Source organism: Artemia franciscana, unplaced genomic scaffold (genome assembly GCF_032884065.1).
Source record: "Artemia franciscana unplaced genomic scaffold, ASM3288406v1 PGA_scaffold_62, whole genome shotgun sequence".
Classification (NCBI taxonomy): domain Eukaryota; kingdom Metazoa; phylum Arthropoda; class Branchiopoda; order Anostraca; family Artemiidae; genus Artemia; species Artemia franciscana.
Genome location: NW_027062701.1, coordinates 847,907 through 863,770, shown reverse-complemented (window position 1 = coordinate 863,770; position 15,864 = coordinate 847,907). Strand labels below are relative to the sequence as shown.

Sequence of the window (15,864 nt, the reverse complement as noted above, 5' to 3'; positions counted from 1 at the left end):
GGCTGCTTCCTCATCAACGCCCCTCTCTTTACGCTAAAGTTTGACTCTTTCTCTCAATTCTTCTTTTTAAAACAGTAAAAAACTTTAGCGTAAAGAGCGGGGCGTTGATGAGGAAGCAGCCTCTTTCATATACGAAGTAATTTCTGTGCGTTTTAAGTTTTAATGTCGCTCCTTACTTTCAGTTAAAAAAACTCGTTTTTTTTATTTAATTTCTGAACGTTTTTGAATCAATGCATGTTTTGATTTTGGCTCTCCGCAGAGGAATAATCAAAACGAATCGTCAGTACCTCGCTCTTTACACTAAAGCTTAAATTTTATCCCAATTCATTAAGAATGACCCCTGAATCACAAAAGCCGTAGAATAAATAGTTGAAATTACTAAAAATACTTTAGCGTAAAGAGCTAGGTATCATAAGGAGGTGAGCCCCTTATATGGGTAATAATTTCTGTTTGTTTTAAGTTTTATTGCTGTTCCTTACTTCCAGGTGAAAAAGCTTTTTCACATTTATTTTTTAATTTTTTTTAAATAATGCTAGTAAATCCTGCTTTCCCTTCATGGAAGTTTTCTTCTCCCATGACAAATTCTCGATTGAAAGATCCCCAAGCATATCCCCCTCTTCTCAACCCCTCCCCCCAACCAAAAAAAATCCTCCTGAAAACGCCTGTATACTTCCCAATAACCATTACTATATGTAAGCACAGGTCAAAGTTTGTAACTTGTTGCCCCTCCCACGGGGAGTGTGGGGGAGTAAGTCGTCCCCAAAGACATAGTTATAAGGTTTTTCGACTACGCTGAATAAAATGGCTATCTCAGAATTTTGATCCGTTGACTTTGGGAAAATAATTAGCGTGGGAGGGGGCCTAGGTGCCCTCCAATTTTTTTGGTCACTTAAAAAGGGCACTAGAACTTTTCATTTCCGTGAGAATGAGCCCTCTTGCAACATTCTAGGACACCTGGGTCGATACGATCACCCCTGGGGAAAAAACAAAAAAAAACAAAAAAACAAAAAAACAAATAAACACGCATCCGTGATCTGCCTTCTGGCAAAAAATGCAAAATTCCACATTTTTGTAGATAGGAGCTCGAAACTTCTACAATAGGGTTCTCTGATACGCTGAATCTGATGGTGTGATTTTCGTTAAGATTCTATGACTTTTAGGGGGTGTTTCCCCCTATTTTCTAAAATAACGCAAATTTTCTCAGGCTCGTAACTTTTGATGGGTAAGACTAAACTTGATGAAACTTATATATTTAAAACCAGCATTAAAATGCGATTCTTTTGATATAGCTATTGGTATCAAAATTCCATTTTTTAGAGTTTTGGTTACTATTGAGCCGGGTCGCTCCTTACTACAGTTCGTTACCACGAACTGTTTGAAAAATGGCGCTTTTTACATTTTTTGCTAACATCAGCGAGTCGTAAGATCTTAGAATAAAGATGATTTAAAAGAACGGAAATCTTTGCCGAATTATGTGAGATCTTTGATGTAAGATCTTAGTGTAAAAGAATGGCCCTACTGCCACGATAACGAGGCTCCGTTAGTCCGTTTGGCATAATGTACAAAAGTCTGACATCGAGGGTGTGAACTTCAATCAACAATAAAAGTCATGCATTGGAATACACCCAAGTTTCAACTTGAAGAACGTGTCGTTTTTTCTTGTGCAGACCGTCAATCCTTATGTGGACAGGTGAGCCCTTTTCATTTTAAGACTATAGGCCTAAAGACTAAAAAAACTTGAAGTCATTCTCATAAGTTTCTTAAATACCAGACCAAGAAACCATTTCTTTACCAATAGACTCACCAGATCCAAAAATTCTCTTAGTTAGAATACAGTGATCTCCATCAGTGTAAATACATTCAAATCTGTCAGTGGACAAGGGCTGTCAACAATGCACCACAGACAGCTTGCTTCACTAGCACTACTGAAGCTGCCAGATATTATCCTATTGTTAGCAAATTCGATTTAAGGTAATAAAAATAAAAATTATTTGAGAATATATTAGCCCTAGAAGAATATGTGCTGCAAGAATCATTACATAAAACTTATAAAGGCTTGAAATAATAGTCAATAAATAAGGCTAATATAGTCTCATGTCTTGAGGCCACACATGATGTACATAAAAAAAAGGGAAAGACAAAACCAGAACCAGGTTGATTCTCAGCTAGTAGGCTAAATGAAATATGCTAGCTGTATATCACACTTGTCCAGTTTTGTGCTTTTCTTAATTATTCTTATGTCATTTGAACTCAAGTTAGAGATGTATCCAGAAATATATTTGAACAATATGAAGAGGCTAGAGCAGCAGTAGGTAAGTTGAATCCAAAATGCTGATGGAATTATATTTTAGCATATCATTCTGGTAGATACTCTCTTCTGTAACTTAGTAGATTATTGAAAGGATATTTCCAACACTATAAACAGGCAGTTTGATTTCTCCACATACTGTGCATTGCATACCCAATTAATAAGATGACCAAGGAACTCAGTGTTCAGTCAAGAGGAGAGCAACAAAGTGCAGGTTGTTAAAGACCTATATGATATACCTTATCTCTATGACCTTAAAATACCTTCCTGGCACAGTATCACAAGTGGGATAGTATAATAAAAGTGTGCAGGATTTGGAATTCTGAATATACTATTCCTAGCTTTTTCAAACCAGACAATTCAAAGAGAACTGTCACCACATCACTCAGTCTGAAGTCATGAACAATATTCAAATTTCTACCAAACCTACCAACTACTATAGAACACAACAAAACCATTTAGTTATCTGTACATGCTATTGAATTAATGAGAAACTCATTTCTAATTGGGAAACTAATTAGAAAATGGTCAGAACCCTGACCATTGTTTATTATTTCTGTTGCAAGCCTATTGCCAACCAAAAAAAAAAAATCAATAGTACCAAACTTTTTCCTGCTTAAGCATATAAACTCACCACAATTTCTATTAGTGCCAAAGGGATCATTTGCAATAGCTAACCTGGTTTTACTTCTAAGATCAATGGGTTCATTACACTAATAATTAACCTTTCTTCTTTTATCTTGGCTACACCTAAGGATTTTGTAAACAGATGATTTAACAATAAATCCTACCCTAGAAGAAAATTACATGTTACTATGAATTTGTAGAAGTATAGCCTATACACTAAAATAACCACTTGCAATTAAATAAGCACCTGGAAAATCATTCCTAATTTTACAAATATCTTCATATAGTAATAGACAAATAGACAAACCATACTGGACAGAAGCCAACCAGAACCAGCAACCGTAAGTTCTGACTTTAGTGTATGTGTTACTAATGTTGACCAGTTGGCCAACAAAATTGGTGAACTAAAAACCCTAATTGACTCAAAAAAGTTCGATGTGATCTTACTGACTGAAGTCTGCCCTAAAAACAGTAGTAACAAACTTCACAATTCCCATGTGAAAATCCCAGGTTACCAAGTTCTCTCAAATCTGTCATCCCAGGGTTGCAAAAGAGGAACACTAGCCCTCGCTAAAGCAGGATACAATACAAAGATAATTGATGTTCCTCTCCTTTGCCCTTTGTTGAGGCAGTTTGCTTTGATCTATGTGTGCCAGGGAGCCATGAGTCAGAGACAGTCAGAATCGGATGCATCTACAGAAGTCCCTCAGCCCCATCCCAAGTTGTAACCGAACAAGCAATAGCAGAAATAATATGCACACTAAATTTGAACCTCAAAGGACATCTGCTTATTGCCGGTGATTTCAACCTTCCATCTATAAACTGGATAAATGGTTTTGGATGTGGTGCCACTCCAACCAAACAAGACAAGCAACAGCCTTTCCTAAATTGCCTCAGTGAATTGTCCCTACATCAGATAGTTGACCAACCAACTAGATACAGATTGCTTCAGCGCCCAACAACACTTGACCTGGTTATCTTGAATGACAAAAGCTTAGTTCAAAGTATTGATTACTCACCACCCATTGGTAAAAGCGATCACCTAACTATAGAGCTCATGCTGAAAGTGAAGGTACTTAAGAACAAGCTAGTCAAAAAAGTGTTTATCGACTACATTGCTATTCAAAATGAATTATCCACTACAGACTGGCCAAATGTACTAAGTGGCACAGTTGACGAACAATGGACCAAATTCAAGGGTGTTTTGCTGAAAGCTCAGGATGCCCACACAAAACCAGTTTCAAACCAAAACCTAGATCCCTCCCCTACATGACAAAAGACATCAAAAGAGAAATAAACAGGAAAAAGAGGTCATGGAAAAAGTTCAGGCAGTTGGGAGACCTGCAGCAACACACAAAATTCACCAAGGCACGAAACAAGCTGAGAAACCTCACCAGAAAACTCTACGAAAATCTGGAGTCCAATCTTGCCAAAGAAAGTAAGACAAATCCTAAAAAATTCTGGAATTATGTCTCTAGCAAGAACCACTCCCGTCGAACTATCTCCAGACTGGTGAAACCCTGTGGCACTACCGTAACCAACATAACTGATGTAGCAAACGAACTAAATAGGCACTTTGCTTCAGTTTTCACTTGTGAACCGGAAGGCCCCCTGCCAAACTGCCTGGGCTATGAAGCCCCCACAACAATGGAGCAAGTCAACATCGACCCCTCCAACATCCTCAAACAGCTTCAAAATCTTGACACAAATAAATCGGCTGGACCAGATCACTTACACCCAAGACTGCTGAAGGAACTGGCAACCATCATCGCAGGACCACTGTCTGACCTATTCCAAAAGTCTATTAATGCCAAATCTGTCCCATCTGATTGGAAAACTGCTTTTGTGACCCCAATATTCAAAAAAGGCAGCAGACTTAAAGCAGAAAACTACAGACCTATAAGTCTCACATCAGTAGTTGCAAAAATCCTTGAAAGAGTGGTCAATGATGCAATACTGGAACATCTGAAAGTCAACAATATCCTATCCCCTAATCAGCATGGGTTTCAACCAGGAAAGTCAGTTGAAACACTTACTGGAAACATATGACATCATTACAGATTTGCTTGACAAAGGATTGCCAGTGGACCTAGTTTTACTAGACTTTGCTAAGGCCTTTGATAAAGTCCCACACAAAAGGCTAAGAGAAAAGCTTACTGCTGCCCAGTTACACCCCAACCTGGTTGATTGGCTTATGGACTTCCTGTCAGGACAAACCCAGAGTGTCAGGCTATTTGGTGTTGGAGGTGAAAAGGTCTTTTCCGAGCCCTGTGATGTCATCAGTGGAGTACTGCAGGGAACTGTTCTTGGTCCTACACTGTTCAACATCTACATCAACGATATATTCAGCGAGGTGGAAAACAACTTGTCTCTCTATGCTGACGACTCAAAGCTATTTGGAGCAGTGAATGTAAAATCCCTGCAAACAGATGTCCAGAAAATCCAGCTGTGGGCAGACAAATGGCTCTTATCGTTCAATATAAGCAAGTGCAGCATGCTACACTTTGGATCCTCAAACCCATGCGCCCAATACCATATGCATGAACATGCCTCCAACTCCGATTCACCCATCAAGACCAGCACAGAGGAACGCGACCTCGGGGTCATCGTTGAGAGCCTTCTCAAGTTCCATGCCAACACCATCAAGAGCGTGTCCCAGGCCAACACAAACTTAGGTCTGATCAAAAGAACAGTTACCAGCAGATCCCCACTAGTTTTCCTGAAACTTTACAAGGCACTAGTCAGACCCGTTTTGGATTTTGGCATGTGCGCTGCCTTCCCAACATACAAAGGAGATGTCAGGCTAATTGAGGGAGTCCAGAGGAGAGCAACCAAGGTCATCACAAACCTTGGAGACAAACCTTATCAAGATCATTTACGGGCTCTCAACCTCCCTACCCTCATGTACAGGCGCAACCATAGCGACATGATGATGACCCGCAAATTGCTGAATTCATCATATGCCAAGATCCTGCCCATCCACCCAGGCCCCCCACAGTGCACCAGAGGACACTCAAAGAAGCTGTTCAAGCAGTCAGTCAGAACCAGGGCCAGAAAAAGTTTCTTCACCAACAGAGTCGTCAACCCCTGGAATGAACTGTGCAAAGCAACAGTCTCAGCCCCCACCCCCGAAGCATTCAAGAAGGCACTGGATAAAGAGTGGGCCACGAAAGACTGGAAGTATGAGTGGGACATTCTGTCCTGCTCATACCTGCTATGAGACATCACCGATTCAACTCAGGAGCATTCAACAGATCTACAGATCTTAATTTGCTCCAAAGTGCAAATTAAGGTAATTAAGGTAAGGTAAATATCTTTAGACTTACATGAAATATCATTGGGAGATGCACATACTGTTCCTAAAATGACACTTATTTGACAGTCTACTTTAAGTTTAAGCCAAATAATATTCTGTGCTGTGAAGCATACATAATTACTCTAAAACCATTGGAAAAGGATTTTCTCTTCACACATATAACTACACTTCCAGAATTACAAACCACTAATTATAAGTTAATAGGCAGGTTTGTAATTTTTTACCTTGAATATTCTATGTCACTAATCTAATATCTTAAATATGGCCATCATGCTATTGAATTCTGAAAGAACTTCATGACTTTTTTGCTCCTTAGACATTTCTTGCCGCTTTGCTTAGGTACCTCTGAAATTATTTTGTTTTTTGTTCACTTCTATATTTTCCCCAGTCAACCAATTTTTTCTTATGTTTATATTCCTTTGCTTACTTTTATCATCAGGGCTTATAATATCTTTTTTGACTTGCCTTTCATTACTTTACAATTTAGTGGGTTAAATGGGCTGCTTAAAATTTTGCAATGGGAAGTTTGAGGGCTTTAGAATTATGTCTATAAACTTGTCTTCTTTACTATCCTCTTTAGAATCCAATCCACTGTCAGGTGATTTCATGTTTGATAAAAAAAATTTTGCACACTTTTTATAATTTCTACTGTTGTGACTATTTCTACCCTCTTTACCATCAGCTTCTTTTACTGTCTGAGCTATTTTATTGTAGACATACAAATGGCCATTAATATACAACTTGGTGCCATGCAGTTTTACTTCTATCCTCCATTGATTGCTTACTTATTCATGTTTCCATTCATTTTGAGCATTCTTTTCTGTGACTCTGTAGTTGGGGCTCAGGAAATATTATGGCTTGAAAAGATATGGGAATCCCATAATAAGGTGTCTGTATTTTCCTTAGAATTGAAATGAACTAGGACAAGTGTGATTTCCTTTTGGCTTTTTAGTCTAAAAGCATCCTTAACATTGCAGAGATATAGTAAAAATTGGGCCAGTAGGTTGGCATTAGTTCCAATGTTTTGTCTACTTGGGATTTATAAGACTTAGGACTCAAATTGTAAATGATCAGATTCTCTTTTTGTTCTTTTCCTAGTTTTTCTGTCTGGGAGTTAAAGTCCAATAATGTACTTTAAATCATTTATTTATTTTGTCAATTCCTTATGTGTGCTATTATTGTTGGTTATCTGAGTCTTTATCATGTCCAGACTTTTGCTGTAGGTTAGAAGTATTAGCTGTAAACTCAAAAATGATTGCCACATTTTGTCAAAATTCCCCAGCAGTTTTAGGATTAGTTCCAAGCACCTTTTTTGGCATTTTGAAATATTTACAAAAACAGACAAAGAAAAGGGACACTTTTGAAAACTTAAGATGGCACTATAAATTATGACTGAGTAATTAACTTATGAATGCACTGATAAAAACGTATTTGCTTGATTTTCAGTAAGAAAAAAAAAATTAAAATGAAAATGACAAACTAAGTTCACCACTTGAAGCAGCATACAAATTTGTATAGACAGAGACTTAATGTATTTGAAGGTCTCAATATTTCCCCCTGTATTATTGTCCAAATTTGTTCATTCTCGTTGCAAATCATACATATTATTATTTGTTATGGAATACAGTGAAAGTGTTGCACCTACCATCAATGAAGGTATTGTTGCACCCAATATTTATTTTATAATTAATTATTAACAGCGATGCACCTATGTATTCTGTCCCGGGAGCAAACTTTAAAGGTAATTTGTATGAAGATCTCAACAAGATTGTCTTCTTGAAATTTCTGAATGACCAGAGACAAGCAAAAAGGTTCAATATTGTTTGGAGTCAGTGTTGTGAAAGGACAGTTAAAGAATTCAAAAGAGAAAAAAGAGGTCCCAGCACTAGACCATATGCTTGTTGTCATGCAAAAGTGCCTGGAAGATACAATGAGTTTTTGGCAGGTAGGGACAAAAAAAAGGATTTTTTATTCTTGTCAACAGAGATTGCTTAAGTAAACATGCATATGCTGGTTCATCTTCTTTATGCCCTCGAAAATAACTCACTTTGTATGTACCAAAGACACAGATGGTGCTGTCATGCTTCTGGGTAATTTGTACCAAATCTGATGAGCAAATCCCTTGGCAGATGTACAGGTTTTATTGAAATTGGGAGAACATGAAGAAATGCTCTATAGATGTACAAAAGCAAAACTGGAATGCTTTAAGATGCAGCAGTAGAAATTGAACTGACCATGTAATAAACAAAATATTAAAACTCATCTATTATACAAGTTTCATTTTTTTTCATTTAGTTTTGTTAGTTCACTTTTCTGTGCATTCATTTCAGCTGCTATTTGGAGAAAATGTTAGGGATGAAAAAATGTATACTTAGGATGTTCATATGGATTTTTAATCACGGTTGAAAGAAATTTTGTCATTAATTGTGCACTTTAGGTGTTATTTTGACCATTTTTGGTATTTGTATGATTTTCCACCCCCTCCCGACAATATCTCAAAATTTATTTTTGACTATAAAATGTCGTTTCAAAATTAAGAAAGAATTTAATCTTTCCTTTGATGCCTGACTTGCATTCTTTAGTGGAAAAAACTTCTTTCTTTCCACCTCCCCTGATACTGGTGTCCCCTAGGGGTAAATCATTGTTCACTCAGACTAAAAATGCTCTCCATTGCTTGATCTCCTATATATAATGGAAAATAAACTTTTGCATCAACATGCAATGACTGGTGGCATTTGTAATCATTTTTTGATTTTGAAAAGTTTTATAATTTATTTAACAAGATGTAATTTTTTTATTACATAGTTTTTCAGTTTTGTTTATTTTCATTAGACACAGAAGACAGACAGTGATTATTGGTGTATGTGGCTTTCAACACTTTCTTTCTTGTGGTCTTATTCTTAATTTTTACTTTTGATATTTTTCTCTGTTATTTTTGATTAAAACAGTCTAAAAAGTATGCTGAACTCATTTCAAAGCTAATGTAATTATTCTCAAATATTCAAGTTTGTTTTTTTTTACTTTTACTTAGGTTTCCTATTGGGCACTGCTTAGTGTAGATAGAGTGTGACATCTGCCTCATCCATCTGCTTTGGGCCATGGCAAGCGTTTGTGCTTCACTTGTTTTGATGTTTGCCATCGCCAGGAAGTCAAACAGACTGTAGGGCTATTGTTCCTTTGGTCTGTTTTGAGGTTGCTTCCAACCAGATTTTGTAGGGTCAAAGTCAAAGATCGTCTTTGCTGTTAAATGCAGGGGTATCCAAAGTAGGTATCCAAATCAATGTAAGATATGGTCTGCTGCTAGGATTGAAAAATGAGTTTACTTGGTGAGCAGTATTGGCTTCTTGCTACTCAAAATGTCAAACCACCACAGACCTTTGATCTGTCTCAGGCCCTTCAACTGGAATGTATCAATGGCCTCTATGGTTGCAGCTGATCCATACAATGTCTCTACTCTGTAAAACATCACAGAGCTGACGAGGGCATTACAACTTAGCAGTTTATCTGAACAACTGATATTTGGTTATCCCCAAAGGTTTAACCTGCCCAAGGAAGAGGGTGCTCTGGATATCCTTACTTGCACCTTAGAGAGAAGCAATCCATCTGTAGAAATTGTGGAGCCCAGATAAGCAAACCTTTGAACAACTTTGATACCAGTTAATCTGGCCAGGCTAACTGAAGAATTGACAGGAGGAGATGTTGAGTCAATGGCCTTAATTTTTGTTTTATTTCAGTTCATTTGGGGTTGCACTTTTGCAGCCTATTCTTGTAGGATTTGAAGCACCTCCAGCAACTGATCCATGGAGTCCGCCAGGATGGCCAAGTTGTCAACAAAATCAGCATCTGAGATACGCGATCTTCAAGCTTGAACCCAAAGCTGACTCGTGAGTGGTCTTTGTCATAACATGCTCTATGATGACAATGAATAGCTCTTGGGCCATTGCACATCCTTGATGTACCCTTGTCATGATTTGGAAGAACGCCCTGGCAATTGACTTTTACACAGGTTTCTCTACCATGGTATAGAGCTTTGAAGGCTCTGGATTATTTTTCAGTGAGACCAGTTGGTTTTAGAATCCACCAAAGAGCTTCTTGGTTCACTGATTCGAACGCAGTAAGGAAGTTGACAAAGGTAAAAAAAAAGCTTTCTGTCGGAATTCCGTGGATTTTTCTGTTATCTATCGAATCATGAAAATCAACTCAATGATTGAATGGTCCAACATAAAACCAGCTTGCTCTGGTCGCCGAATTGTGCAAATAATATTCCGACATTGATCCAGAAGGACCACTAAGAAAAGATTTCCAGGCACTACCAACAGATATTCAAGTGAGCAGAAGGAGTAAGCAGAAGTAAGATATTCAAGAAGATCTATACATTTTAAAAAGTAGCATAACTTTACAATATAGCCCAAGTCTATGCACCAAGTTCCACATTTATACAGAAAAAAAAAATTATGGCGTTATGGGGTTATAACTGTTGATTGCAAGGAACAAAAAAATACCACAATTTAGCCTGATATTTTGATGTAAAGGCCAAAGAAATCAGTGTGAAAGGCGTATGCTAATTTCAAAGCACCTTATTGGTTCTTTATAATTAAAACTATTAGATAATTGAAACATTTCAGTTTTTTTTTAACCTGTATAATCTTTACCAAGTCTTTACAGTAAGTCTTGTTTAAGCAAGACCAAATACAAGGTAAAGTAAGTCTTAGTTAGATTCATTTAGGTGTCAACTGTTCTGTGCACTATGTTCTCTCTCTTTTAGATACTTCAACTTCGCCATTGCAAAGATGAAAATCAAAAGCGAACTATACAGTATTTTATTAAACCAGAAAATGTAAGTGTTTTCCTCTTGTATCAAATTCTAGTTCTGTTAGTATTTTTCTAATATCTCAATATATTAGCTCCAATCTAAAGGTCTAATGGAGATACGCAAGTAAAATACAAATTAGTTTTTTGAAATTATAAATTGTTTGGTTGAATCTTGGCGGGAAGTACCATTTTTGAATAGTGTTAATAGAGAGGCTTTTTTTACAGTCTCTAAACTCAGTCTCTCCCTTAACAATTTATTAAATAGTGTCAGAATTTCCTTTAGCACCTTCGAACGTATGGTGCTTTATTTTTAAGCTCAATTAGAATTCGTAAAATGTTACATATGTATAGGCTATCTTATTTGTTTATTATTTTTATTATTGCTATTTTTTTTTACAATGTCAATGGAATCCCTCATTGCCTGATTTGATTTGTAGGTTTTGTCATATTTAAATGCACTCTCTCTGTCTCTCTGTTTCTTTTCTCTTTTTATATGAGTTAATGTTTTAAAATAATATGCGTTTAAGTGTGCAATGCTCTTATCGTTCAAAGTTCGAATTTTTTTTTTTAATAATCCCTCTCCTTTGTAGGCCATGGAGCCTTTTTTGGGATTTCTGATAGTATTTATTGAATGATTTTTGTTGTTTTTGGTCGAAACATATCTTATGTTATACTTATCTTGTAGTATACTCCATACTACAAGATAAATGTATCATACTCCCTGAATGCGTTCTGACTCCAACCCTCTTGCAGCTTGCAACATTCTATGAAACATGGTTCCAGAATCTGCCAAAAGCTGCCACTCCTACAATCTTATACAAATTATTATAGAGAATTTCCACTTAATGACTGAGGTCTCCTTAGTTTTCCTTGTAGCTGATGTCCCTAGATTGGGTTTGATGTTTCATTGAGTTGGTGGAATCATGCGCTACTCTCCTGCCTAGCTTGTGATTTTGGAATTGTTAAGGTGGACGGCTGAATCTGGGTTTTCTTTATATTTTTCTCTAGGTATTTTTTCTCCCCTTTTCCTTCCAGGCCATGGAGCGTTATGGGGGAGATTATGTTGTAGGTAATTTTGTTGTAAATTGGTTTACAAATCAAAGAACTCAGAACTGAGTTCTTTAAGTTTAAGCTGCTAGAATCAGTTGTAGAATAAAAAAGGAAGAAAAGAGGGATTAATCCTGCACTTTCCAAATGACAGTATCCCTTTGAAGGGTGATAAAGAAAAATTTTCGTCATTTTACCCTACACTCCGAAAGGGAGTGAAAAATTGGAAAGAGTATAAAGAAATTTAAAAATCCTAGCACAGTGTGTTTATGATAATCCAGAAGAATTGGCTTGGTTGATAACGTCTGCATTATTGCCCCCGCAAAAGGTCTCGCACAATTAATGCTCTGTTTACCTCTGACTTTTTTTAATTTTTGACTTTATCACAATACGCAACCTAGTGAAATTGAGATGGATAGAATCCTTGACATAGATTAGCTTTAAAAAAAGGCTGTATACAAAAAAAAGTTTTAAATAAAGTTTGATGTTGTAGTTAAATGAGAAGGTGATTCAGAACTTGTTTGTTTTTGAGGTGTATATTTTCTTGTGGTTCTGAAAAAGGGTGAGCAGAGTTTTTGGATGAAATATTTGTACTTCGTTTCTTTTATCTGTAGCTATCACATCGTCTTCCCATGATTTTTTGTACTGTGTCTGTCTTAAATTCTGTGACAGCCAATCGATCTGTCGTGAAAAAAACTGTTAAATACTAGTTTTAAAACCTCCATTTTGAAACTCAAGAAAATCGAAAATAATGTTTTTCAGATGCAAGTTTATATCTTGTTTTTTTCATGCTTACATCTTAATTTGTTATGTTAGTGCACCAAAATTGTTAAGATTTTGGATAACCCAAATTTTAATCTGGTTTCTAGGTCGATGTTCCGTGCTTATGGGTCTTTGAGAAGTTTATAAGCTTTCAAGAGTCAGATAAAGCAAGAAATGAAACCAGGTCAACACAGGAAAACGCCAAGTATGTTTTTTACGGCTTGAATTTTTCAGACCTATTTGTGGCTGTCTTAATTGATTTTTTTTGTGGCTGTCTTAAACGTATTTTTTTCAATCAACTGGCCAGTCTAAGGGATTTGTATGTTTACAAGTTTAAAAGGGGCTCCTTGAGTCAATATTGCTAGTTTTTATATTTCCTACCAGTTTGATTACACTCCAAGCCCCTTCCTGCCCGTATACCTTGACTTAGCCTTGTAATTGGTTTTCTTATTTTGTATTTTGCAGTCTTTTTTGTACTTTTTTCAGTTATGACGCAGCTTATCCCCTCTTCTGAGCGAAATATCACAATGTTTGGGTCAAGCCATTTCCCCTCTGGGAATGCTCGAATGTTTGAATTTTTATCGTAGTCAAACAGTCTTGTTTTGCAAACCAAAAACCAATTTTTAAACAGAAATGCTTCGCTTTCAATGGGGGGAATTGGTAGCTTCTAAATAAATATTCTTTGAATTACGAATTCAGATTGTGTATAAACAGTGAGTTAGGACCAATATTAAACAACAAGAAGAAAAAGGGTAGCTCCTTGTTTCCCAGTTTCAGCTCACATTGGTTTTCAAATTCCAAAAGGAATTATCATTGTTCACGAACCACCAAAAATTGGTTAGTTCTTTATTGACTACCCTGGGCGACAAATTTTCTTTACAAGAAGTCTGATTAGGGAATTTCCTGCATACTTGTTAGGGTGTTGGGATCTTCTTCATTCGTATGAAGCTATGGAATCTAGTATGTCTTTAAAAATTCCCTTCTTGGACTCCCACACACCTTTCCCCGAAAAATTCGTAGGTCTATCAACAATGAATAGGGAGGGGAGTTTCATCAGTGAATTTCTACAATGGAAAAAAGGTACCAAGGCAAGGAGAGTTCTAATATGCTGGCTGACTGCAGTTGGACCAAGGTGAAAGATATTCCAGATGCAAAATGTGCCCGAAAATCGATATCTACGATTTTTTAGGCTAGTTACAGTTAGATAGCTAGTTACTGGATTTACTGCTAATGTTTTATTCTTGTTAAAGAAAAAATATCATTCTTGCCGACCAGTGTTATTTTTTGTTAAAGGTATGAGATAATGCACCGCGCTGAAGCCTCTATAAGTGAAGAAGAAGGCAGCAATCTTGCTTCAAGGATAAAATCTAGTGCATCTACAGTTGCAGCTTCCGAGCAAACATATTCTGAAACGGAATCATTTACTGCTGTTTCGCCTGTTTCTTCAAAAACTGAGTTAAGAACAGTTCGCAGTGCTAAATCGCAGAGGAAGAGGCAAACAAGAAAAGAATTACGTCTAAAGCTCCCCGGCAATCTATGTAAAAAGCTTGACGAAGATAAAGTTTTGGTTAAAAAGCACACAAAGGTGAGATACTTACTGTTTTTTCCCATTTTGCGTCCTTTTTTAAATATATATTTGAATCGATAAATCTAAAAAATAGACCTAAGTCGAAACTGGTATTAACCACGGCGCAAGCTAAACTTCTCTTGTGATTCCATAAAAAGCAACAACATTTTACTGATAACCAATGTGCGTAAGAAGAGCCTTGTTAATATCCGTATATGTATTTGTTTTAACCTTAAATAAATGGAAGCAGTTATGTAGAAATCTTGACTCGAGCCAGTGGATGAGATGAAATTATTTATATCTAAAAAGTCAAGTTTTATATGCTTCTGTTCTATTTTAAAAGTATAAACTAGATAAATTACTTGGAGAAATGATCATAGTTAAAAAGAGTTAAGGTCATCTCTTAGCCTGACTCGGAAAGGTCCAACCATTGGGTAAAACCAATAACACTGGATCCGCAGACTAAGTTATATTTCTCAAAGTTAGACTCTGGAAAAAATTTAGCCAAACCAATTATTGTCCTTTCCGTTGTACAATATTAAATGAAAATGTATTTTTCCTAATGATAATCTCGTCTCCTCTTTGAAATAAATTATGGCCCTATTTAGGTTGAAGATGATCTAAAATCAAAATTGCATTAATAGTAAAAAATGGGTGCTAATATTACAATTAAAAAATGAGTTGTTTGAAACAAAATATTGACTAAAGTAAGAATATTAATGACTACATAAAATTTTGCATTTGACTTTGCGTTGCATATTATAATCATGACGTCGTAACCAATGTCATAAAAGGTAGCGTCATCAGAGGTAATTTCATAATGTGTTTTCTATTTACGTCATAGTTATGACTTCATAAATAATGTCATCAGAGGTAATGTCATAATGAAGTGTTTTTCTATTTACGTCATAGTTCTACTAAAACTATGACGACATTCATTATCTAGTATATGAAAATGCAGTTCTCTGTAAAAACATTGATTTTTTTAATTAAATGGTTTTTTTTGTATTACAAAAGCACATTCTGATACTTTCCTGGGTTTTTCTTTCTTTTGCTTTGTTCTCTTGCGATCATAATATATTTTTGACATATTTTCAACTCAGTAATGCATGATTACCCATAAAATCCCGTAACGAGTCACTTGAAGCAAAAGGAAAGCCAAACTAATTTTAAATTTTCAGGCTTTTTTTTGGTTTGAATTAAAAAATCTAGATTATTGCTCAGACCCCATAAATATTGTTGCATTTTGCTGTTAAATAAAATTATTTTGTTTAAAATTTTCAGGAATCATTCTAGTTTCAGTTGACAAACCAGTTTTTTTTTTAACCCCAACAAAATTACTGCATTTTACATAACTATGTCTACAAGCTTCTGATAATGGTAAAGTTTTTTTTTGCAAAATATTGATTTTATTTTAAATGTTTT

At 36.1% G+C, this 15,864-nt stretch overlaps 1 protein-coding gene across 1 annotated transcript in view; it reads left to right on the top strand.

Moving 5' to 3' along the window:
- The first annotated feature begins 1,486 nt into the window (after window positions 1-1,486).
- LOC136042096 (MSL complex subunit 3-like) overlaps window positions 1,487-15,864 on the top strand; it is a 38,908-nt gene continuing 24,530 nt past the window's right edge. The window contains exons 1-4 of the mRNA XM_065726995.1: window positions 1,487-1,690; window positions 11,017-11,088; window positions 12,980-13,077; window positions 14,166-14,457. Coding sequence (XP_065583067.1) covers window positions 1,610-1,690; window positions 11,017-11,088; window positions 12,980-13,077; window positions 14,166-14,457 — 543 coding nt within the window. The 5' untranslated portion in view covers window positions 1,487-1,609. The remainder of the gene's footprint in view (window positions 1,691-11,016; window positions 11,089-12,979; window positions 13,078-14,165; window positions 14,458-15,864) is intronic.